At 38.7% G+C, this 26410-nt stretch overlaps 1 protein-coding gene across 1 annotated transcript; it reads left to right on the top strand.

The window, feature by feature from the left end:
* Window positions 1-612: 612 nt before the first annotated feature.
* IL1RL1 (interleukin 1 receptor like 1) lies at window positions 613-17675 on the top strand. Its single transcript, XM_053935320.1, has 11 exons — window positions 613-692; window positions 1519-1594; window positions 3778-3979; window positions 4253-4421; window positions 4502-4664; window positions 6781-6849; window positions 8701-8833; window positions 8932-9089; window positions 12857-13000; window positions 14966-15124; window positions 17000-17675. Exons 1-11 carry the CDS (start codon window positions 690-692, stop codon window positions 17344-17346), a joined length of 1623 nt encoding a protein of 540 aa, XP_053791295.1. The 5' UTR covers window positions 613-689; the 3' UTR covers window positions 17347-17675.
* The last annotated feature ends 8735 nt before the right edge of the window (window positions 17676-26410 follow it).

Below are 26410 nucleotides of genomic sequence, written 5' to 3'. Positions count from 1 at the left end.
TTTGCACTTACATGTGGTGCTTTTCTCCAGCAATAATGAAAGCAAGTGGATTCTCACACATAATATTTCTCCTGACTGGTCACTCATTTCCTGTAAAAGGCATGGCATCAGTTTTGCTGTGACATTAATGCTGAGATGCTGCATTTTTGGTCTAAACCTCATCTTTCCTGTGATTTGTGAATATCCTTGCAATGAAATGTGAATATACCTACAATGAAATTCTCGCATTTTTCTCTTCGAACACTAAGTTTTGTTATTGTTTTTTCAGAGGTCAAGAATAACCCTCTGGAAAATTAAACCTTCTAAAAGAAGAAACTTTCCATATCAATACAAAGCTGATGATACTTCTGAAAGTTCAAAACTGAGTTTGCTTTGAATTTCAGACTTGGCAAAAACATAGGACTTGATAAGTCCTGTCAATGTTTATTTAGTCTGGAAGATTTTGGCACTGAAATAAAAATTCCTTGCAGTAAGTGTGACGACAGTACTTAACATTTCTTGCCTGTTTTTTACTACTCCCCTTGTGCTCACTATCTGCAAGATAAATTATATTTCCTTTCTGACTTGATTTCTCTCAAAACCAACTTGTCTACTGTCTGTAGGACTCTGTGACTGCTGCTTACTCATACACGACAATAGAACCCACTGCTCTGTGATCTGCAGTGAAGAACTGCATTCACGGCTTTTTCATGGTAAGTAGAATGCTTACAGCAATGTAGTGTAGCTGGATTGCATGCCTGCTGTCTCCTGACATACTCCTGGATTAGGTCAGCTTAATGCCCATGATCAAACGGTCAGGTTTTTTAAATAAAGTGGTTTGCTGGAGAGTTCTTGAGCCACATCATGAGGCGTGAATTACAGCTGATGCCTATCAGTTAGACACAAGTGAAAATATCAGTGGGATACAATACCTGCCCTGCTGCTGTTAGCTAAGTTCATATTATGCTCCTTTACTTACCTTTCCAGTCCATTTCTTCAGCTTAGCATTGTTTATGACACTCACCTGGTTTTGATCTTACTGCCTAACACTTACCTAGAGAAGCTGTCACTGAAGATAACTCCTCTTTCATAAAAAGACATTTAAAAAGTATTTTGCATCTAAGCAATTGATTGGATGTAACCTTAATTCAGAACCAGAGTATACATTTTCAAACCCAGGATCTGTCCTTTTCTAAGTTGGGATACAGTTTCTCTGCACTTGACTGTGAAGAGAATGCCAATGTCTTCCTTAAAAAATAAAGCAAGCAAGTTGAAAGAGGCTTCTGCCTGAGGAGCATCATGAGAGAGTAGTTTCCTGACTCCCACTAAACTAAGTCATAACTGTAGTTTTAATGATGATGGAACAAATAACATCACCTCAAAGCTGCAAAACCACTGCTATGTGCACACACTTTACAGAGCAGCTCACATGATACAGTTTATCACTGCATGATACCATTTTCTGTTTAATTCTCTGATGTGCATTGATACAGCATTGCTGATGCAGCCAGAGTAAGATATCAATGTTTTTCTTCTTAGTTTAGAAATATGATGGGGCATATAGATTTGATCCTCCTGTCTACCTTCCTCTCGGTTTCTATGACATCTGAAACATGTAAGTAACGTTTTAAAAATACTTTCTGATAAGGTTTGTTCTCTACAAATCTGTAGGCTGTTTCCAAATTGGTGGGTTTATTTTTAAGTCTAAAGATAGTGAGTTCACCTCAAGCCAGAAATCACAACTTAAAATCTAGTTTTTAATGTATATTAAAATGCACCAAACACTATCCATTTCTGTAGCAGCAAGTCTAGGTTCAACTTCTGCCACTTGGCACCTCTGCAAGCAGAAAGAAAAGGGTCTTCTTGAAAGAATTTGAGAGTAGCTGGTGCTCCAGGTTCCAGCTGGGCACAAACTCCAAGAGCATGCTTTAATTGCACTGAGCAGCGTGTATGCATGTGCACCCTGCTGAATCAGGGGTGTAAATGGGTGCTGTCTTCCATAGAAATGCTCTTTAATGTCCTGAATTTGGGGGTGTTAATTGAAAAATGCAGTGTAAAATAATGTTTCCCTGCACAGGGGAACGTCCAGAGCAGTAAACTATTTCTGATGGGCCATCTCTACTGACTCAGCTATACAATGCTGACCAGTGACACAGTGCTGCACAGCACTTGCGTACTTCTATTCTCGAGCTGAGATGCTCATTTGTTTGAAAAATTGTCTAAGATATGATCTCTAAATATTTCTCCATATTGTCACTTTTACAATAGGAATGCTAAGGTTCAAGCAAATTAGGTTTATTAAGATGCCAAATTGTGCTGAAGAATTTGCTGAAATGATTTTCACAGATGTCATTGAGTTTAGATGAGGCCTTCCTTTTTCAGTCTTCCCTCTCCACACTATTTTCCCTCAAAGAAATCTGTATTTCCAATGTGTTCCACCTTTGATGGAGCAATGTTGCCTTTTCTGATCCCCTGATATGTCCCAGTGTCTTTGCAAGTGTAGTGGGTGGGAAAATTTTTAAAATGATGTGGTTGGGGTTACTCATACTCATACCTGGCTAATTTAGGAGCCCCCAATTAATAAGCCAGATGACAATATCAGTGGAGATGGACCACTTCTTTAGAAAGAACCAGGGCAGAAGTGTTCATCATGTAGAGACTCTCAGCTCCTGATTTGTGCATCTACATGTCTAAAGCCACCACTGCAAAGTATAATTTTTGATAGACACTGTCTGTTTTGGTTAGCTGTTTGGTTATCTACTCTCATTTTCACACTCCCTTATCTTTTGCAGCTCCTCTGCCAATCTATCTCAATCTTTGTTCTGTCACCATCTTTGCTCATACTCCCATCTTTTTCTTCTCAGAATGAAATTTAACTTTAAAATTAATGTTTGTTTTCAGTGGCCAGTACAATATTCAGGTACCTGAGCACTTAAGTATTTGTCAAAATTGCTTGATTGTAGTTTCTTTGGGCCAATTTCAGTATTCAAAAGTAGAAGTATATTCAGCTAAAAAAAAAAAAAAATTAGTGTCTTACTCCCAGATTTTCTTATGTGTGAGCACATGTAGTTTATTTTTCTAAGCTTCTTATTTTTCTTAGTTATTTCTGTATCTTTTCACCTTCCCACTTTCTCATCAGATTCTTCCTTTCAGGCTATCACATTGCTTTCATTTTTCCCCACCCCATTTTCATGAACTTCAGAGAGAAGCTGTTTTTTTTGTGGTTTTATTTTATTCTATATTTCCTAAAGATCTAATCTACAGACTTCCTTCTTCTGTGATTTCTTTCTTCCAGAAAAAAAAAAAAACAATTTCATTTCTCAGTATTAAAAAGGCAGGAAAAAAGCATTTACGCATTGCATAAATAAATATTCACTATACTGAAAGATAACTACGTTAAAGCCAGCATTTTTCTTTAATTATTTTTTTTAATGAAAGCAGTATTTTAGGCAAAGATTTGCATAATAAGCTCATTGTAAAAAATCACTATTTTTTCAGTTAAGTCCTCTTGTTTTTTACTGTATGTCCACTTAGAACCTAGGGATTTGTTTGTTTGTTCATTTGTTTATTTGTGCCCCCCACACTAGTTACTGTTTTTCTAAACAAATGGCTTAATAACTCAAGGCAAACAAAATTTTTATTGAAAAACAATCTAGTGAAAATAAGCTTGCTATGTATCATCTCTGAAAGCTCAAGGAGGGTAGAGGGACATGACTGGCCTGCTGATCCAGGAATGCCAAGTTCTCAGCAGACAAAGGTTTAATTTATCTGAGATTTTAATCTTTTGTTCATTTGCAGTTGATCCTATGGAAGGTGAGGCTTTAGTTATAAAATGTCCCAAGTGGAATTCATCTGTGAAAATCACCTGGTATTGCATGGATACTCATAAAATAATTCCTGTGGAAGAGGATGGATCACGAGTATTTTCCACAGAAAGATTTCTTTGGTTTCTGCCAACTTCTAGAGAGGATTCTGGAAACTACACTTGTGTAACACATTTGTAAGTGTCGCATGGAAAGTGGAAGGTGTAAGACTGGCAAGAATATATATTTTGATAATATATTCTAATTTTAATTTTTGGACATGATGACTTTTTTCCATAAGTTTTCACCCTGCAATTGCTATTTTTATGGCAGATCATTAAAACCAAGCTGCAACTGAAATACAATAATCATCCACATGTTTATAGAATGACACACATTTATTATAAACACTGATATATTCCATGTAAAAATGCAATCACTGACTGACATACTTTATTCCATTTTTAAAGTTCAAGTAATCGCACAAAGTCATACAACGTGAGTGTGCAAGTGCATTCATACAAGCCAGGAGAATGTTTCCCAAGTCAGATTCGTTACCCAAATGACACTGGAAGAGGAAGAATTGTTTGTCCTACTATTGATAACTATAAGAATGCTACTATTGTCCAGTGGTATAAGGTAAATAAAACCCTGATAGTGCCACTGTAGGTCAGAATACTGAAAAGCTCTTTGCGACCAAACACATTTTTCTTTTCCAGGACTGCAAACCTCTTCAGGGACAGAGATACTTCAAGAAAGAGAAATATATTTATATTGAGAATCCAAGAAGGGAGGATGATGGTTATTATACTTGTCAATTCATTTATACCCATAAAGGAAATGTGTTTAATGTATCAGCAACAAGAATTTTCATAAGTGGGGGTAAGACAGTAATTCTGTAGCTTGCTAAGATTAAAAGACTGATGTCAACTTAGAGCAAAGGAATCTCCTTTCGTATGTTAAAAAGAGAAAGCGTTTTGGTTGGTTTGTTTCATCATAGTTAAGATTTACATCAGCTTTATTAGATTAATTTTGTGGATGGTCACCCACATAGAGCAGATGAGGTAAAGTCAGATCTGGTCTCATTCAGTTTTTTGTTTAAAAGATTCTGATAACTCTGGTTAGGTGCTGTGGTTGATAGAGTTCTCTGGTAGCACATTTCTGAGATTAAGGATCTCCTCAGTGGAATGCCACAATGCTCTGCTTTCTATTTTTTGAGGGCAGCAAAATCTGTGTCTAGTGAGGATTGTCTGGTGATCACTAAATTAGTCACGCACTGATGGCCTACAGCTTAATGCCTCTTGGTCCACCTCAACCATCTAACATTCATGTGATAGTAGGACTGAAAAAACTTTTAAATTAGTCTTGAATGAGACAAAATGAACAAGATATATATAGAAATAGAAAGTGGATGGATCTCAGTGATTACTATGTCTCTGTGATTTTGAACATACCCAATATGACTGAGATGTGTGGACTTTGGGTTGCCTCTAGGATGCATTCTCCTCAAGGAGGCTTTGTATTTGGATAGCATTCAGGAAACGGCACACAGAAATTTACAGTTTCAGATTGCATCAACTCGCAAAACTTCAAAATGTATCTTCATTTCTGCAATCAGATCAGCAGAAAAATAGTCAAAAAGACCTTTTCTTGGGGGGTGGTGGAGGGCTTGAGTTTGGCTCATGTGGTTGTTTTGTTGCTGTTTAGTTTGTTTGTTTGGTTTTTTAAAAAAGCATCCATTTGCAAAGTGACTATCAGGCCTTTTTGCTCTGGGGAGGCACACAGCTTGTGGGCAGAATGCAGGAGCCCTGGATGGAGCTTTTGCTGCTGTGCCCAGATGTCAGTAGCAGAGCTCATTCTGATTATTCTGAGCAGGACAGACTGAGCAGAGACCTAGTTCAGCAGCTGGGAAATGTGCTTTTCCTCCTTTTCTACCTGTTGCTCTACATGATCACAATCATGCTTTCCATGATACTTCTCTGCCTAACAATTTTTGTTTGAATGTACTTCCTGGGTTACAACAAAAATTTCTGGGTTTTATTTGGCCCCAGGCATTCAAATTTACAAAAGCCTTTGTTACATCCAGACAGATCTTAAAGTTCATCTAACTCTCTTTTGAAATCATTGCAGAAAGAAGAGATCACAACATAACTGCGAAATCTGGGCTGGGTCTGGCATGTCTGCTCCAGGTTTTGCTAAATTCAAAGTACTTAATGACAACTTTGAGTTTTTATCAGACCTTAAAATTAGTATGCTGATGATTGGAGCAGTTCTGTTTTGTTAATATTAGAGAGTTGTGATATACATTCCTGTTACCTTGCAGATCCACGCTGATCCAGAGGAGTTTCTGCCTCTGACTGCTGGCAGCTAAGAACTTAGCATAGTCAGGTAGCTGGGAAGCTACTGGCTTTCTCCTGACTTCTATCTTATCATATCCAGTCAGTCTGGGAAACAGGGACCGAAATGTGTTCCTAGAGAATTTTTTGGGAAATACCTGTTTCACAGAGGTGCCTTGAGATGGAAAAGCTTAATGAAGAAAGGGTTAGAAAGCAATATGTTTGGAGTTCAGATACTTCATAAATTACATATTAGCTATTTCATATAATTGATGTGAGTAATTTCTCAAATGTCTCCTAATAAAACCCCAGAACAGTGGAGAAAACACACAAGCCTATAACAGCATTTGCTTTTTTCCCCCACTCAGCAGCTAAAACAGTACTTCAAAACCTAATTTTTTCCCTTACTTTCTATGTACAAAGGTAAAAGTTAAATAGATGGGGAGAAGATACTGGAACTATTAATATGCACATACTCCCCAGAGATATTTGGTTGTAGAAATAAAACCAGATGATCCCAACAGGTATGTGAAAGACTGTTAGTTTGCAATTCTGTTTTGTGCTCATAAAATATTAATTGTACAGATTACAAGCCTTATATTACAAAATGCATTTTCACAGCTTGTTAATGCATGCTTTCTTTACCTCTTTAATTTCTAAAGTGAAATACTCACCTCTACCACCTCAAATCATATTTCCAAAGAATAACGATGTAGTAGAGGCAGAGCTTGGTGAGTACAAATTTCAATTTGTTTTTAAATTAAAATTTTGTAATGGTCCAGTAAACATGGGTATTTTCAAGAAGATGTAATGATAGAACTTTTTGTCACAGTTTTGCACCATAGTATTTACCAGACTTAATTCCCTCCAGGCGCAAGGGTGTGAAGTTAGATATAACTGATGAGTTATTTAGGCATTAAGTGAAGTTTAAGAAGCTTTAAAAAGCTAGTTCTACTCTCACTGGGATAGACTAGGGTTATTCACAGAGTGAATCATTGCATCTCAGCTGAAAGGTGACAGCTTCCACCCACTTCAAAGAGGGCTGTGGCTAATTCTCTCAAAACTGCTTGATGGTACCCCTAAGAAGGAAGGATGGACTATTCTTGTGGCTAGAGCTACTCCTTACTACTTTCAGTCCCCATGTGAAGACAGTGCCTGTGTCTCTGTTGAGGAATGAAAGATCACAAGGAACTGGTTGCTGGCTCTGAGGCTGAGGAGCACTGCCTGTCTCATATCCATGTTGGCTAGCAGTGATCAGACCAGCCTGGGTGGAAGATACTGGGAGGGCTGAAGGACAGGACCCAGCAGTGGATTTAGACAGAGCCAGATGGACAGCCCATGATGTAGAGCTTGCTCCCGGCTCCCAGGGCTATTGATGTTCTCAGGGACTCAGATTAATCCTGGGTAACTCACACCATCAGGACAAGGTGCTCCTGGTAGGAGTGACAGTTGTCTGGGATTTGTCTGCAGTCAGTGGAGAAAGGTGGAGCTCTCCAGAAAGAGACTAAACCCATCTGAAATCTAAATAGGTAATCCAGGATGCCTATCTGTCAGGGCAAGTGGGGTGAAGCTGGGCCAGTGGGAGAAGGGTTTGTACCTACCGCTCCTCTGCCTCTGTCCTACAACAGGACTGCTCTGGCAGCAGATACTGCTGGGGTCCACAGCCCTCTCTGTGCCACGTGCTGGGGATCAGAGACTTGTCAGTTGACTGACATTCACATTCTTTTATTCCTCTTTCCCCAGTTGTTTTGTTGTTCAGAAAGCTTGAGGACAAGCTTTCTCTAGTAAGATGGTCAGTGCCTACTGCGCTGTGGGCTCTGCCTATCACTGTGGCAGTGCTTACACAGAGAAAATTCATTTTACATTTGAAACCCCATTGCTGTGCTGGTTCTATTGTCTACTGTTTGCGAAAATGAAGGGATTTCTCCATGCTCCCTAATACCAGTTCGTGATCCAACCATAAGATTTAATGATCTTATCTAAGACCTGCTTAGATGCAGACTTAGGTGGAAACAATTTAACATGCTTAAATGCTACTTTCTTTCGCTGCAATGGTGACCTTTACTTCGGAGTAAATATTCCCTCATGGGAAATATTTAATAAAAGTAATTTCCTATTTTAGTTTTGCTTGGACTGTCTTACTTTACTTTTGTCCAGCTTGAATAAAATCCAAGATAAGGCTGCACACAAGTCTTATGCAAAATAATATATACTGAAATTTAATTAGATTATTTCTGTGTACATTTGTGTGTCAACCATCATATCCATTCTATGTTCCTCACTAGCTGATTATATGTGTCAAGCATCACAAGTAAAGGGTACATTGCCTTCATCATAACAAATATAAATAATTCCTTTTGTAATCCTTGGCATGTTATTAGATCATTTGCTGAAAAATTCCTGTTAATATTTCTTTTTGTCTCTTCTATGTATCAGTTTGTCAGCAGTAGTTCTGAAAAATATGTCAAAATTGTTGTGACAAAACTCACAAGTTGTATGAAGATTTGTAGAAAAAGATGCTTTGAGGAAAATACAATTTTGTTTTTCATCAAGGAATGTTTACATCTCTGTATCTTGGTTAGGTGCTTCTTTGTCCCTGAGATGTCAGGCTCGCCTGGGGATTAAGAAACAGCCACTGGCTGCTGTCATGTGGGATGTGGATAACATCCCAGTGAAAAGCCTTGTTTTTTCAAGATTTCATGAAGAAACTAATTTGTAAGTGCATATAACACAGAATAATCTTTCTTCTATGCAAACTATAGCTAGCCATTAAAACCAATGGTACCATCTCTTTCTCTTTCTCTTTCTATTAGTTTTGATGGACATGAGCAAGTCTACTATGAAGAGACCACTTTGAATATTACTGAAGTAAAAGAGGAGGATCTGCAGTCAAATTTCACATGTATAGCATTGAACACAATGTACAACACAAGAGTCACGGTGACGTTACAACTCAAAGTGCAATCTAAGGGTAGGATTTTTTCATTTTGATTCTTTACAATTTGCACTTAGCTTGAAATATGTTGGTGAGTTTATTTTATTATTTGTTTCAGACAGTAAAAGAGTTTCAGTTAATAAGAAGCAAAACCAGCTTGCTTCTTCCCTATATGTTCCAGCCAGTTGAAAAATTCTCGTGGCTGAGTTCTTGTTCTTGGGGTTGGGGAGAGAGTGGGACATTATTCAAACAGTGTCAGCAAGAGATGAAATATGGAGAGTGTGACTATTTCAGCTCTGTGACAAGAATATCCTGTTTCTAAGATATTTCTCCACTGTGACAAATCAAACTATTGTCTTTAGTGTACAAGTGTGGCAGAAAATGGGCAAACTTTAAATACAAGGGTTTGAGCTGCTGGTTTGCCAGTTTGTTTGCCTTCCTTACTATACTGCATCAACTGTAGTGCCCTTTTTGAACTGAATGTTATGCAAATCACGTCTTCAAAATCACTCTTTATCTTTGACTGTCACTGTGTTCCCTCTGCACCACACAGAGGTGTGAGTAGCACTTCAAAGGCTATCCCTTGGTTTTGTTTTAAAATTCCTGGTTCTAGCAGTACATGAAACAGAAGGAAAATCCAGGGCAGTAAATGATGGGGATAGGGATAATCCTTAGCTCATACAGGATTTTTTTTTTTTTTTAATAGGGATAACCAGATCCCTAAGCACTGTTGCCAACACCTCTGAATCAGATTCCTATGGCCGAAAATGCTATTTTGTCTGTGAAGGCTCAAGAAGCAGCTGTGATCAATTGTTTCCTTTTTCATCCCTTCAGATATGCTAAACCACGAAGAATCATGGCATCATAGAATGGTTTGGGTTGGAAGGAACCTTAAAGATCATTTAGTTCCAAACCCTCTGCCAAGGGCAGGGACACCTTTCACTAGACTAAGTTGCTCAGAGCTCCATCCAGCCTGGCCTTGAACACTTACAGGGATGGGGCATCCACAGCTTCTCTGGGCAACCTGTTCCAGTACCTCAGCACCCTCACAGGAAAGAATTTCTTCCTAATATGTAATCTAAAACTACTCTCTTTTCTCAAGGACTTTGAAAGTAAATGTCAAGATTTTTAACAGGGATTTGTTTTCTATAAAAGAGAGGTGGGAAGACTAAAATCAAGTGTACTGTGATCACAGGGTGTGCACAGTACATGTCCTGCTGTATTCTCGACTGCTCATGACTTTCTACAGGATCATGGATTCAAAACCTAGACAAATTTCCTTGCTGTAGCCTAGACTAGAAGAGATGTAGGTGAATTGTAGCAGCAAAATAACACCCAGCAGGAAGATGGCAGGAGATGTTTTGGTTGGATAGGTGAGTTTGAGTGCAGCTTCACTCAGGAAGCTGGAAGCACACCAGCTCTGCACTGAAGTATCTGAGTGTGGGAGTGTACTTGGAATGAGAGGGAAGGAAACTGAGTAACAGTTTCTGCTCACTAGTTTATTAATACAAGTCCCTTGTTGACCCCATAATACAGACTAGATGAAGGAGAACATATAGCATATCCTGTATTCATCCCATGAGTCATTGAGCCTAAATTTTGTTATAGACAAGTCTTATTTTGTTTTTTATTCATAGGTCTTCAGTAAATGATCATAAAAGCTCTTGGCTGTGACCCTGCTTTCACTGCTACCTTTTTTATGTTCTTGTCCTTCTTGCTGCTGTTGACAAGGTGTCTGCCTCTGCCCCTCAGCGCTGTTGGTGTCAGCAATGCTATGTCCAGAAGCTCACACAGCTCAGCAACATTTATGTTAAAGCAATGCCTCTTGTTTCTCAGAATAGTGAAAATGCTATAGGATTCACTTGTGCCTCTCATCTTGTAAATGTGTAATAAAGATGTGCACACTCCTTTTTTTGTTTTGTTTGTATGTTTGTATTTAATAGGAAAAAAAAATCCAAATATATGATTGCTGCTTAGTGTTTCTCACAGCGCACTATCCTGTTAATGTTTTTTTTTTGTTTTTTTTTTTTTTTTTACACAGTCATTCAAAGCAGAGATAAAGTTCAGCCCAAAATATAATCTCTGCTCTTCCTCAAAGCTAAGGTTAGCTAAAGCTAACCTTTTGGCTCATATTTTGTGGACTGGTGTGAACAGGAACTCTAGACCCAGATCTCTGCCTTCACTGTATGTAAGTGCATCCACCTTAGATGCCAGAGAAGATAGAAAAAACTGCTGCTCTTCTGGAGTTTGTCTGGAACTCCTTCAAAAGTTGCTTTCTGACATGTTTTCTCTGGCCTTTCCAATATTAGTCCTTGTGAGCTGATAGTTCTGTATTCCCATTGTTCTTGAATATAAATAGAACATGGCTTACTCATGAACTCAGCTGCTAAATGATGTAGTAAAGTCAAAGGGGCTTGTGGCATTTGCCCCCACTGTGCTGAATGTTCACTAGTGAATTAAATTAGTGAATGTTCATTAGTTAATTCCAAAGAAAGAAGAGGCTAATCCAGCATTACTGGAAATTGAACCTGCTCTTCCAGGAAGACACCTCTGTGGGGGTCTCATCTTACACATTACAAACTGCATGAGCACATCACTTCTTTTCCAGCCTTGGTCTAATCAGTGCAAATATAAATAGCATTTTTTAGGTTCATAATTGCAAAAGTTGATACTGGAACCTATTTATTTTCTAGATGTTTATAGAGACTTAATGCAATACACCAGTAATTGTAATGTTATCATGAGCACATTGTCAGCAAATGTATCAGTAAGAAACAACATGGTGCCCCTCCAGGCAGTGAAAGGGGTTTCCTTTCTTTGTCTGTGTGTATTGACCAGGAAAATGGATCAAATAGTAAAATTTGAAGGGATCAACAAGGATGAAGTTCTTTCATAGGCATCATGTGAAACAGTTAAAAATATGACCAAACTTCACTTTAGAAAGAACTGGTTGTTTTCTTGCCTAGTCTTATTAGAAGGTTTCTAGGTCTCCACTAGACCTAATCTCTCAGCACCCCATCCAAGCTCTTCTGGAACACTTTCAGGGATGGGGCATCCACAGTTTTTCTGGGCAATCTGTTCCAGCGTTTTACCATGCTCAATGTAAAAAAAGTTTTCCATATATCTAGACTTTATCTATCCTTGATAAGTCTTCATCTCTGAGGTAAAGGTGGACAGATTGTAGGGCTCTTCCGTGACAGAAATTGGAACTAAAGTGGGTGGCTCCTTTCTACCCCAATTTTTCTTACTCATCATTGCTATTACATGCTCCTTGACCCTCTTGAAAGGAAAAGGCAGGAGAGAACGTCATCTGACTTCAGCATTGTTTATTTTATTTCTGTGACCAGGACATGTTCTGTTTTCCTGCTTGTCTAGTGCTATCTTAGTTCTTATCTTGCAGATTTCATTATTTGCACATGCTCTTTGTATCCTATTTGTGCAATCATGCCAGAAGCCTCCATTTGTCCTTTTGTGGATTTTCATGCGTAGGCTTAGATGTCTCACAAAATGGTTGTGTTATTACCAGTTTTTAAAAATTACAAGGTACTTAAACATCATTGTCAGCTGTAGCTTTTAGCATAAATAGGTCTGGATTCAACAAAGTGAATATTTAATTATATACTGCATTATATGCTTCTAGTTTAGAGGTCTATGTGTTGGCTCTGCCAGCTGGGGAAGGAAGAAACTTTCCCATCTCTGTTTTGAGCTCCTGAAAGCAGTAACAGAAGTAAGGATATGAGCCTAAAGCTTCAGCACACAGGTTAACTTCTCTGTGGCTAACAATATATTCCTCTACTTTGCAGAGGTTCTTCCTAATGTCCTCCTGATCACAGGATCTCTAGTTTTGCTAGGTGCAATTGCACTCTCAGTTATCCTTTACCAGTCCTTCCGAGTTGATATCGTCCTGCTGTATCGGGAGATATTCCAGCCCCAATCAGTCAAGGATGGTAAGTAAGATTTGAGAAAGAAAGTTTAAAAAAAGGAAAATGGCAAATCATAAAGAAAGTAATTTATTTGATAGTTGCTAACCCATGACACCTGAGCCTGATTCTTCTCTTTCTTACACTTTTAGTAAAGAGAAGTCATACATAGCTCTGCAAGTGCTTTATATTCCCTTGTTTCCTGGGTTTTGTAGCACTGAATTATATAAAAGAGAGATTTAGTCCTAGTTTTGTAGTTTTTTTAATGGAAGTATTTACCATAAAATACTGAATGACGTTGAAAATCTGATTTACAGTGCTATTAACTCTACTTGTTATGTGCTCTCTAATGCAAAGGAACAAACATGATAACTAATGTGTTAAAAGCATATATTAGAGCAAAACAGTTATTGTAGGCCAAAAAGAAAGATACCAATAATGTGAAAGATGTTTCTGGAGGAATACATAAAGCAACTTTACTGGTTGCTTTCAGCTCAAGATTCAGACATCTACATTTAGTTGTATGAAATGAAACATGCAACACATGCATTTATGCATGCAAGTTTCCATCTTAGATATGAAACCCGTGGCTGGGTCCAGCTGTCTAACCATAAGCAGCTGGTGCTGCTGGGACTGCTTTAGGGCTTCAGTGAGACTGAACCCCTTTGCAGGGGGCAGCTGAAGGGCAGACAGTGCCTAATGACATCAGGAGGTACATGTTTTTAAGAGACCAAATCCAGCTAAATGGACGATTTTTAAATCTGAAGCTGACTCTTACCACAGATGTGTTCATGGTAGATATCTACAGCTGATCTAGGTACTTCTCATTAAAGAGGAAAGAAGTATGCTTTTTAGGACAGTTTCCATGTAAGTATATTTTATGATGAAATTAATTAGACTCTGGAAACGGACATTTCATTATTATTGCAGAATCACAAAATCACAGATTCACATAATCAATGAGGACCTCTGTGATCACCGAGTCCAATCTATGACCGAGCACCATGTCAGCTAGACCATGGCATTCAGTGCCATTTCCAACCTTTCCTTAAACACCTCCAGGGATGGTGACTCCAACACCATCCTGAGCAGCCCATTCCAATGCCTAATCGTTCTTTCTATGGAGAAATTCTTCCTAACATCCAACCTAAACCTCCCCTGGTCCAGTTTAGCATTGTGTCCTCTTGTCCTGTCACTGCTTGCCTCGGAGAAGAGGCTAACCCCTGCCTGGCTGCAATCTCCTTTTGGGTCATTATGGAGAGCAATAGGCTCAAACCTGAGCCTTCTCTTCTCCAGACTAGATAACCCCAGCTCCCTCAGCTGCTCCTCATAGGATCTATTGTTAGAATGGTTTGAGCAAGAACCTCAGCAACAAAAGAAAGGACATGGCCATTTCCACCAGAAAGAAAGAAACATTTGTGATTAGAATAGAAATGCTGTAATGGAAATCTTAATTTAGAGAAATGAAGCAAGGAATGAAATAAATTTGATTTGTATTTGGTTCTGATTGGAAGATTGTTTCCTAAGAAATGGGATTTTCGGTCAGGAGTATGATATACTGTAGGAATGATGAATAAAATCTTCAAGATGAAAGAATTTAAATGGAATATCTTGTGCTGAGATACAAAGCCTGTTAGTAGCAAATTGTATCATTGAAATAACAAATGCTGAGCTTCATTGCTATATCATGCTAATATGCATCAATCAGTTGAAATCTTACTGCATATACTTTGGAATACAGCCTTCACAGTACAAAGGCCAGGCTCTCCAAAGCTACAAACACACAGGACAAAACAATTGAGCATGGAATACACCAAATATGCACAGTCTTTAGTTTCCAAACATGCACCAGATGATATACATTATGCAGATTGGCCGGAACCGCTTCTTAGATCTTCAGTGACTGATATTTTTATTTCTCTCCTACTTTTTGCAATAGATAGCTCTAATTCACATTAACACAATACTCCTTCCTCTTGTTTTGCCTTATAGATGGAAAGATATATGATGCGTATGTTATCTACCCCAAAAACCACGCCAGTGAAGCTAATTTTGTGGAATATTTTGTTTACCAAATCATGCCAGATATTCTGGAAAATAAATGTGGATATACATTGTGTATTTATGGGAGAGATATATATCCTGGAGAAGGTAAGTTTCAGATCTGGTAATGCACTGAATTACTTGTCAAGCTTGAGCAAATTGTGATTCTAGTCCCTTTTTGGGTGCATAGGAGGTCACTCTACATTCCTGACCTTGAAGCTCGTCTCCTCAGCAGCCATCTCTCTGCTCTTTCAGGCCAGGTGTCACAAGGGCACTCTCTGCTTTCCAGTGTGCTAGGAAAAGCAAGCTACAAGGAAGGGGCACAGACTTCTTATCATCTTGGACTACACAGAAAACATGACCCTGAGCGTGACTCTTTTAAACATACACTTTTTGGAAAGTCTAATTCTGCACAGCCATTATCTGGACAAAGCCACAACCAAAGTGTGCATGAGCTGGCTTGGCTGACTACAAGACAAGGAAGAGGAGAAACCCACAAGCTCAGCCAAACCCACAAACTCAGCTGAGGAAACACTTTTGCTGTTATCACTCAGGAGTTTTCAACCTTTTATGAGGGTGTTAGAGTCACAAGAAGTTCAGCTTCTTTTCACTGACATGTTCTATTTTCCCTTCACACAATTCCCAGCATTAGTTTATCAGAGAATTGGTATGCTTTCTTCCTACTTTCTTGTCTTTCAGGATGAAATCATGTTAATTAATCTGTGCTAATTTGCAGACACCCTCTATATTATTGCATATGATTGCTGCCACCTAGGTGCTATCTGCTCTTCTCCAGAGCTGACTTGTCTGTTTATCTTGTGCTCTGGTTCTTCTGTAGACTGGATCTTCTCTCTGTGTCGGTGAGCAGGCATGAAGCCTAAGCTGGTGCACTTTCTGTTTCACATTTCTGAAATCATCTGCATTGGGCCAGATGTCATTCATCTGCCCTGAGCTGAGGCTGAGATCTTTGATACCCTTCTCTTCTGAAAAGTTGTGAAAAGGCTGCCTGGCCTTGGGAAAATGAAGGTAAAGAAAAGATGCAAAATTATTGAGCCAGACCATTCCCAGACCCAGCACAAGGAGCTACAGTAGCTCACAAAACTGTCAATGGCAAAAACTTACACCACTTGCAGTGGTCTGGCAGCCCCCAGCAAAGGAAAAGAGGGTACATATGGAACTGGCTGATGCATCCACAAATCAGCTGGTTTGTTAAATAATTGGTGCATTGAATATCCTCAGCTGGGCTCCCACTTCCTCTCTTTTGGCCCAGCATTACAGTGACAGTAGCATTGATCAGCTCTCCCTAACATGGCAGTGGGAAATTCAAACACCTTCTGTTGTGCTGACACACAGATGCCCTGAAAGTCTGGATTTACCCCTGCAGGGTGAAGGCCAACACAATGCACAGACTAGTGTATAAATGAGCACACGATAACTCAGGACAATTCACTGTAATTTACTCTAACCCCACCTGGAAATAAGCCTCTTAGATGCAAGTAACCCAAAAGTCTCCTAATGACTAGTTTTCATGGGTAAGTATTGCAAGATCATCTCTAAGGCATTAACTTGGTACAACACAATTCCTTACATGGAGACTGTTGATCAAACACAATTTTGATACAGTCAGATCTCTTGAACTTGACTCTAGGTCACTGGAATAGAAATTCCTAACAATACTTAAAAGCAAGTGAATATATTAATGTTTCAACCAAAAAATTCATTTGCAATGAAAGCTTTTTGTTTTGGACTTCTTGCTTTTTTCTCCCCCTGCTCCACTGCCTTTGGTTGGTTGTTGTTTTTTTTTTTTTGTCTTTTTGAGGGGTTTAGAGGATAAAGTATTTCTCTAATAAATAAACAAACTGTATCAGACTGAAGTGAGATAGAAATTATTTCTGGTTACAAAGCAATGAAAATGGAGTTTCCAAACTCAAAAGAATTTTAAAAGTAATATCAGTGTCTCTTCATTTTCTTGTACATTGCTAGATGCAGCCAGTGCAATTGAGAAGAGGATGCAGAAGAGCAGAAGGTTGATCATCCTGCTAACACACCAGCTGGTTAATTCTAAAGAAGATGCTTACGATCAACACATTGCTTTATACAATACCCTCATTCAAAATGACATAAAGGTGATCCTTCTGGAAATGGAGACAATTGGGACTTATGGGAAGCTTCAGGAATCTCTTAGGTTTATTATTAAGCAGCAAGGAACCATCAAATGGAAAGAGGAGCACACGGTGCACCCACAGTCACCCAATTCTAGGTTCTGGAAACAGGTGAGGTACCATATGCCACTGACACGCAGGCCCTCACACTTGGCTGACACCAGGTGAACAGTCTTGGAGAACAGTGCTGCACTATCAGGATGGATTACAAGCCCACAGTTGCTTTCATTTCAGAAGGTACATGACTATATAGTCTGGAAATCTGGCTGTGTTTTTTGAACTTTTTTCAGTCCTTCAATTGAGTAATGATGGGGTAAATTGTTAGAAGATGTTCAGGAAACTGAGGGGACATTTTATAAGTATGAGAGTTCTGTAAAGTAATAATTCTAGATTTTGCGGAGAATTTTGTATGTCACAGAAAACCAAATGTACCTATACTCTTTCTATATATAGCTGTATATATGACAGAAAATTATGATTGTGAATAACTGAATACCTTGCAGGTTTATTTCATCCTTCTAATGCAGTTGATATAATATAAATGCCTTCTGTATTATTTGATTAGAAAGTATAATGTGTATTTTGCAACTAGAAAATACAATGTTCTGCTTTTGTTAACTTTCATTTTCTGACATTTATTCCTCTTTGATTCAATAGTGATAATCACAAGCTGAAATTTTATTTTTCCTTAGTATGGATGCCTCACTAAAGGGTCTTTTGAGACTGATGTGAATACAGTGTTAAGGGAAAGAAATGCACTGATATATCTATATATAAAAATAAAATATGCATTGTTACAGGAAATAAGTGCACTGATATATACATACACATATATATATATAAACTACATGCATTGTTAAGGGAAATAAATGCACTAATACATATAAAGGTATTTTATATGCACATTAAAATATTTTATATATCTATTCAAATGAATCTCACACAAATGGGAAATTTGAAGGCTTTCAGGTACAATAATCATGTTGTTACTGTAATTATTATCTCCAGATAGAAAGAACATATTAAAATGTAGGATATTCTTTTGATATGCTGACAGCATTCCTTTAAGCTACTGAAAAAATAGACTGCTTTTTTATAACAAGGATTATCCCCCTTTTTTTCCATGCTTTGGCCTCATGTGTAGTTATACTTTCTGATAGGAAATAATCTTAAATGCCAAGGTCAGAGCCAAATCTCCTTCTAGTTCAGGGGAACAGGATGTATCCTACTACAGGTATCCCTGCAATCTTTAATCTTTTTGGATTTTCAAACCCAGGAAATTCTTACTGTCAGAGAAGGCTTAGTTTTCAGTTTTAGGCTTGCTACAGAATAGACTTAAAAAGTGAAAATTAGATGCAGAACACTCATTGTTACCAAGTCCAGGATTATAAACAGGCAAGTTCTTTCCTTTAAGTTTTTATTGAATATGAACCTTCAGACTTATAGATAGTTATTTGGAGTGGAAAAAATGTGTATGAAATATATGTATAGATATTTTTAAGTATTCAGTTAAAAGATCTATGGCAAACTAGACAGTTTTTTACTAATGAGTTGTATTTTCAAGTGTTCATTCACTCATTGCTCACTTCACCGCAACTATAAAGCATCGAATGTTGCATTTTGTAATTACCTCATTAGATTGTGTGCAGTTTTGGGTCCTGTTCCTAAAGGTACCTCTGGATAAACCTTACTGTCTCTGTGGAGGCCCCACAAGATGGATTCATGACAGTGTGAGACTTAATTTATTCCTACAGTACCATTTCTTCCCACAGGGAGCATACCAACACTAAGGCATATGTAAAAGCAGGAAATCCTGTTGCTGTAAACCATGAAGATTTTTCACATCAGCTTCTGAGCAAGACAGAATATTCACTTTCAAGATTATCACAGGATAAGTTTTTAATACATTTTGAGTCCTGGGCTTGTAATGAACAAGAAAGGATGATTAACAGGTATCTTGGAAATGAAATGTCTAAGATGACTTTTGAAGCTGTAAAGAGATGAGGAGAAGGTAAAATGAGGAATTGTACAGGATCAGTAATGAACCAAATTACTCTGAAATATACTGCTGTGTCATTTGCTTCTGTTAGCCAGGCATGTAGTTATGGTGGTGAAAAACAGACTCACTACATGGCTCTTGTGGTGATGCTACTTTTTTTCAAGTTGCATAGTCAGCCCAGAAGAAAAAAAAAATAGAGGAAAATAATTCTTATTCTGGTTTGCCAGCAGGGAACAAAATGACCTTAACAGAAAGAAAAAGAGCAAATTCAGAGAGTGGCAAAGAACATTTACAGTAGCAGAGGGTGAGGATGTGACTGTAATAACGACTAAAAAATGCTGCAGTTGTCACAGTTTTTTTGTTATTCATTACTGTTTAGTAAAGATATATGAGCTATGCATTAAAATGGATATATTCTACAGATGTTATAATATTTGTAATGTTAGAGAGAAAACACAAAAAGAACTGTGGAATACTTTTACAGCATCATTAAAATATCAGCACCACTGAGGGCACATCAGGAGTCCTGCGTTCTGTTCTGGGCTCCTCAGCAGGAAAGAGACAAGGACATTGTGGAGTGAGTACAGCAAAGGGCCATGAGGTTGGTGAAAGGATTGGAGCATCTTTCCTATGAAGAGAAGCAGAGAGAGCTGGGACTCTTTAGCCTGGTGAAGTCCCTCATCTGAAGGGAGGGTATAAAGAAGAGGGAGTCAGGCTCATGTCAGTGATGCCCAGTGACAGGACCAGAGGCAATGGGTGAAAACCTAAAAACAGGAGGTTCCCTCTGAACACCAGAAACATTTTTTTTTTTTCTGGTCAAGGTGACCCAGCAGTGACACAGGTTGCCCAGGGAAGTTGTGAGTCTCCAGCCTTGGACATACTAAAAAACCTACAGGTTGATTCTGGCCAATCTTGAGCAGGAGGGTTGACTGATAACTTCCAAAGGTGTCTTCCATCCTCAATCATTGTATGATATGCAACTTACAAATAACCTCGATTTTCAAAGCCATTTTTTAAAATTAAAATTGGCTTTTTGTACACTAAGAAGTCTGCCTTCATGGAATAACAGAATGATAGTCTGCCCTGCCCCCCTCCCCCCTCCAAAAAAGTATTCTTTCAACATAGAAATAAACATAGAAATAGTAACATAGGAATAAACATAGAAAGTTTACAGAAGACTCAGTTTGGATGTTCTAAGCTTAAACTAAACAGCACCATGGCAATTTTGTTGCTGAATTATATTGTCCACAAAGAGTTTTAACCTTCTTTAGTTTCTACCCTGTGCTTCTGTGGTTTTGGCGCCTCAAGGGACTCTGGAGAGCAGATTTGCTTTCACTTCTAATAGAGTAGGGTCATCCTGCCCTCTCGTGGGTGAACAGGCACTCAGAGATTCTGACCAGCTAGAAATCTGATAGGGTTGAGATTTGATGTTCCTACAGCTCACCTGGTTGTGAAGCCCAAGAGACTTACCACTTAAAGGAAGGTTTTAGAAGTTTTCGAGAATTTTTGTAGCAAGCCATTATTTGTTATGCAACATTTATATCTTAGAGCATTGGACAAAGTCTATTTGGAAGATGATGTGTAAAATTGATAGTATATTAAATTGAATGTACAACTGTATGTTCCTTACTTTTTAAAGGGTTGAAAAACTACAGCTGTTGTTTTAGATACAAATCATGCATATCCAGCGGTGTTTCAGACAGTGGGAAGCCGCTGGATACTGTATATCTTGTAGTGAGCAAGGTCCTTGACACAATCTCTGCTAGACAGACAGATCCACAAAAGTGATCAGAAAAACAGTGGGACCTGTGGGAATAGCAGGTTGTGACCAGCATACGAACCGCAGCTCACAGCTAATTGCTAGAGGCATCCCTCAGGGAGTGATAGCGGTACCAGGAATGTTTAACATCCTTATTGATGACCTTGACAATGGGATAGACTGCAAAACCAACGAATTTTCAGACAAAATCAAAATGGGGAGGGATAGTTGACCCACTGGAGCACAGGGCTGCTCTTTTGGACAGCAATAGGCTGAAGAAATGGACTGATGGGACACCCACAAAGTTCAATCCAAGGCATGTGCTAAGTGCTGTATCTGAGACGGAATAAATCCATTCAGCAATGCATCCTGGAGGTCATCCTAATGCAAAATAGCTTTGCAGAAATAGACTGGATGTCCTGGTTGACACTAAAGTGAACTCAATTCAGCAGTGTGTCCTTGTGACTAGGGTGATAAACGGTAGTCTGCACCTTACTAATGAGAATGTAACTGTGGAAAGTGATTATTCCTCTGGATGCAGCATTTGTGAAATCATCCCTGGGGCACTATGTCAAGTTTTGGACTCTTCAGTACAAGTGAGGAGTTACTGACATATTGAAGTCCAGGGGAAGACCACCAAGAGCACAGATCATACAGGGAGAGGACAAGAGGCCCTGTTTCTACCTACAATAATTTAATGAAAAGACAGAGAGAATGAATGGAACCAGACTCTTTTCAAATGAGCCCAGAGATGGGACAAAAAAGTAACTGGGACTAATTAGAATATAGCAAATTTATATTACATATTAGGAGAAAAAATTTCACTATATGCATGTTCCAAAGCTGGAACATGTACCCAGAGAAGCTGTGGAATCCCCATCCTTGTAAGTGTTCAGGTCTCATTTGTGTGCACCCTGAAGAGGGGCTGCAACTGAGGACTCCCAGAGGTCCCTTCAAACATGAATTATCCTGTGATGCTGTGATGTTTGAAAGTGTCCAACTTCTGTATTTTAAAATTTCTGAGAAACATATGAGGGTCTAACAGACACATTATCAGTTTGTAACCTGCTTTTTTGACATCAGGAGAAGATAATGCTGAAAAACTATTGAACATGACTTAATGTGTGCTAAGAATTAATATAACTTGTATCTAGAGATAATAGATGTAGTTTAAGAAGGACTATTGCCATCTAACAGCAAACAGATTTAAACTGTGGTTACAGGAGTTGGATGTTGCAATTTATGGTGGAAATAGTTTTTGTTTTTCAGTTAGTGCCTTCATATAGTTTATGTTGGATGGAAAGGAAGATGTGAAAAACTGTGTGAAATAACTGGTCTTCTCTAACTGATTCTCAACTGGTCAGCTTGTCAGAGCTTCATTCAAAAATCTGTTTTCCAATCTTAGTGCAAACTTTCATGTTCATCATGATATTTTCAAAATTAAAATCTAAGATGTAGCTATTTTTAGTCATGTTACATATCTATTACCAGACTATAACTTCTCCATTAAAACTGTATTAGTCTGAGACTAAAAAGTGTAAAGTTTATTCTCCTTTCACATATGTTCATGTAGCACAGAGCTAGCTGTGACATTATTTGAAAGGGCCAATTGAACACAGCACTTTCTGCAATGCAGATTAAAGTTCAAAAACTTGAGAATATTTCAAAAGAATATGAAAGCAAATAAATGTGAGAAAAGCTCATGGAAAATATTGCTGTAAAAGGCTGAGTCAAAAAAGAATTTTCCAAACTGTCACTATGAAGACAGACTGTGAAGGTAAAAAGCTGATGACATTTTACTTTACCATTTTATTTGCTGGCTGCTAAATAGTTTCCAGACTATCATATAAAATCATTATCATCTTTATGATATCTGCTTTCGTTTAGGTTTTAAAATCAGGTACTAAGTCATAAGACCAAAAGCACTGCAAAGTATCTTCTACACATTTTTAAAGCAGTTATAGTTAGTTAGAGCCTTAGCTTACTTTCCTGGAATTGTGCTGATATACATTATGCGAAGGTCTAATTGTTATAGAAATAATGTTTCATTCTGTGATGAGGAAAACACATGGGATGAGACAGTAAAACACTCCAGGGTTTCCTCACTTCACCTCTGCAATGAAAATATGCAAGAAAGCCAGCTCTGTATAATCCCTCCCTTCTTTTAATTGTAATCTGCTTGTTTTACCTCCAAACTGTCCCCTCCCATTGAAATTGGGAACTTTTTCATTAGCAGTTGCCCTGGGTAAAAAACCCAAAATGTAGCTGTCACCAAGCAAATTTCTGAAGATTAAAAGTGTGATATGCAAATAAAAGGATTCCTGAGAGAATGATTTTTTTCCCTGCTGTTATCAAACTAATTTTATTTAGAAGTATAGTGAATCATTGCACAGTACTTAGCAGATAAAGCATCCATGGAATTAACAACGGCAAGCATTCATTTACTTAGGAACAGGACTCAAACAAGAAATATGCCTGTCAGAAATATGCCTATATAATTTCCAATATACCAACATTTGGATAACAAGCAAACTCAACTAATGGCATGATGGCTTCTTTAGAAGCGAATACATACACTCTGCAGCAATGGAGGTACAAAATGTTTCATGTCTTGAAAATTTCCATTGTTCTCCCCTTGGTAGCACAGAAAAAAATTATCACTGAAATGGGGACATTTCTCATAGAAACAGTGTGGAATCTTATCATTTGCCTTATTTCTTTTCCTGCACACCATAGTTTGTAATTCCTTTTGGCGGATTTTTTTTTTTTTTGTGTGTGTGTGTGTGTGTGTGTGTGTGTGTGTGTGTCTTTTGAGATCTTTGCAGAATATCAGCCTTTCAGTGGTAGCTCTTTGCACGTCCTCATTCGCAAACCAGGCAGCGACGTGGGGAGGAAGCTGTAGCAGAGGTAAAACTTGGTATACTCAGCCCAATGTACTCATTCCTAGCACTCCGTCCTACCTCCAGCACGCTCCTTGGAAAAGAGTCCTACAATGTGCGTTCAGCGGAAAAGCGGAGGAAGAGGCGTTTCGGCTAAAGACAACGGAAGACATCACCTCCTTACGCCTTTTCTTCCCCTGAAAGGTTGTGAGAGGGAAGAGGCACACACACTCCACCCCCCTCCGCCTCCTAAAAAAGTCGAGCATCACTCGCTGTGCTGGCGGGCGCACCTCTGGGTGTCCGGGGGCCGGCTGGCAGCGCGGCCCATCGCCAAGCAGGGCAGCACCGCGGCTGCTCCGCTCCGCTCCGCTCCGCCCCGCCACGCTGCAGCCAGGTAGGGCAGGGCGGCGGGGGCAGCGGGACGGGGAGCGCCAGGGCTGGGCGCGGACACCTCCTTCTCCCCTCGCTCGGAGGAGCCGAGCGCCTGCCCCGCTCAGGGCATCCCGGCGGGTGTGCGGGGGGCTTTCGCTGGCCGGAGACCTCTCCAGGGCACCCTGTGCGTCCCCAGCCCTGCCCGTCCCCAGCCCTCTCTCCCTCTCTCCCACCCAGCCGCGCTTCCCTGTCCGTGCAGTGCCCGGCGCTCCCCAGAGTCACCTGTCTCGGACACCTCTGTCCAGGGCCCACGCTGTACTTTTTCCTTATTACCCGGCTGTCATAAACAGTTTAGCCCTGAAAACGGCTTATTTCAACATACAGCCCCTGTCTCCGCGCTGTCCACACCCCTTTTCCTCGCGCTTGGGTGGCTTTGGAAGAGGTTGGGCTCTGTCAGCACTGCTGTAAGTGGTAGGAGCAAAAGATTTGTGTATCAGCTCTCAAATGCCTCATTTAGCAAAAATATTAAGGACTTGCTATTAACTTTCCATTAATGCTAGCAGAAATTAATTTCTCATATCTCCCTTTTTCGTTTTTCTTCCTGCAATCAACAGTTCTCTTTTTCTTTTTCAGAACGTTTTTCAAACTTAAATATTTATGTATTGACTCACTTGCTGAGAGAGACAACTCTCTGTTTCAGTGATGAATGAGATTCAGAAGAGTTGTAAGTTCAAATTGCAACTCTCTGGAGTTTGGAAGGCTCCCTCTCCATCCACTTTCCACCTGGCAAGACTTGCATAGTAAGTAAACAGCTTTGCTTATGTTCTTTGAAATTAAGACAGATTTTATTTTTTACCAAGAAACTGCAATCCTGGCAGAATGGTGCTTGGATCTAGGATGGTTAAGACAACTGTTTGTTAAATATTTTTGTTTTCTTCATCAATGCTGCACAAATTATGGCACTCTTGTGGTAATATTGAAAAAATACTTAAATTCTGTAAAAAGCTATTCTTAAAGAGGAAAGACTAGTGCTTTCCTTCCTTGGCCTCAAGATGATGTTTAGAACAGTCCCATGTTCAGAAGAATCTGTTGTGGTTTTTTTTTTTTTTTAAAGGAAGTTACAGCCCTTCAGGACCAAATTCAATTTTTCAAAAATGTTGATCAGAATTAGTTACTCTTCCAAAATTGAGGATCAATCACTTTTATGTATCAGCCCAATTTAATTCAAAAATCTTCTGGTGATTCTAGAAAGTGGGGAATAATTTTAACGGTGCACAATTTTCTAATGCATGAGACATTGGTAATGCACTTTACAGAATTTAGAATTTGGTTTGTTTGAAGTTTTTGTTGGTTTCACAGTGGCAAAGCATTTTTAAGAATCATATTTTATTATGATCAGTGGTTTTAAACATGTATAAAACATTAAAAAATGCTTAAAGCTGTTGTCACTTTGAACCTTATAGACAACTTACAATTTAATTAATTTTCATTGAAAATGTAATTTCCCTCTATTACCTTAGCATTCTGCCCATTAATATTTCTGTACTCCTTTATTAGGTAGAGAATATTTGCTTTTACTTTAAAAAAGTCTGAATTTTTTTCTGAAAGTTAAAAACCTTATTCTGTTTCCCAAAGATTCTCTCTGGATTAGCTGACTTTCACTAAAAGCACTTTTCTTTTTTTTCACATTTTTTCCCCCTCCTAACTTTTCATTGAAGAATACTCAAACTGCATGGCTCAAATGTTTTAGCCTACAGTAGAACAATTTCAGACAAATTTATCAGCAATGAGAGAGTAAGATTAAGGTCTTGTGTCTTGATTTTTAATAGTCATGAATCCCAAACCTGGTCATTACTGAGTCACTTCCATTATATCGTGTGCATTCATCCAGCCTTCCACTGTGTGCTGATGTGATATACCAAAAAAAGTAGTGGATTTAGAATTAAAGATCTGGTGTTAAATTATTCTATCTTTATGTAGTGGACCATAGTCTTGTTTAAAGGTTGTATTTCTTCTGAATAAGATAGGAAAGAAAAGCAAAGCACAGTTCAAGAAATTAAAGAGAGAGGCCCTTCTTTCCTCAGAAAGTGTAGGCATTTGAATCTCCATGTGTAATAAGGAACTGAAATTTTGTGTTGCAGTATTCAGCATCCAGATTCTCTTAACTTTCTACATCTGGATCTGCCTACCAGGCCATCTAAAAAAGGGATGTGAAACACTTCC

This window comes from Vidua chalybeata, chromosome 2 (assembly GCF_026979565.1).
Source record: "Vidua chalybeata isolate OUT-0048 chromosome 2, bVidCha1 merged haplotype, whole genome shotgun sequence".
Taxonomy (NCBI): Eukaryota; Metazoa; Chordata; class Aves; order Passeriformes; family Viduidae; genus Vidua; species Vidua chalybeata.
Note: the sequence above shows the minus strand (reverse complement) of the source record. Positions and strands in the feature narration are given on the sequence as shown.

Coding starts and splice junctions, on each gene's coding strand:
- IL1RL1 (XM_053935320.1), top strand. Junction 4,665..6,780: donor AAGAATTTTCATAAGTGGGG/GTAAGACAGTAA, acceptor TAATTTCTAAAG/TGAAATACTCACCTCTACCA. Junction 13,001..14,965: donor GCCCCAATCAGTCAAGGATG/GTAAGTAAGATT, acceptor TTTGCCTTATAG/ATGGAAAGATATATGATGCG.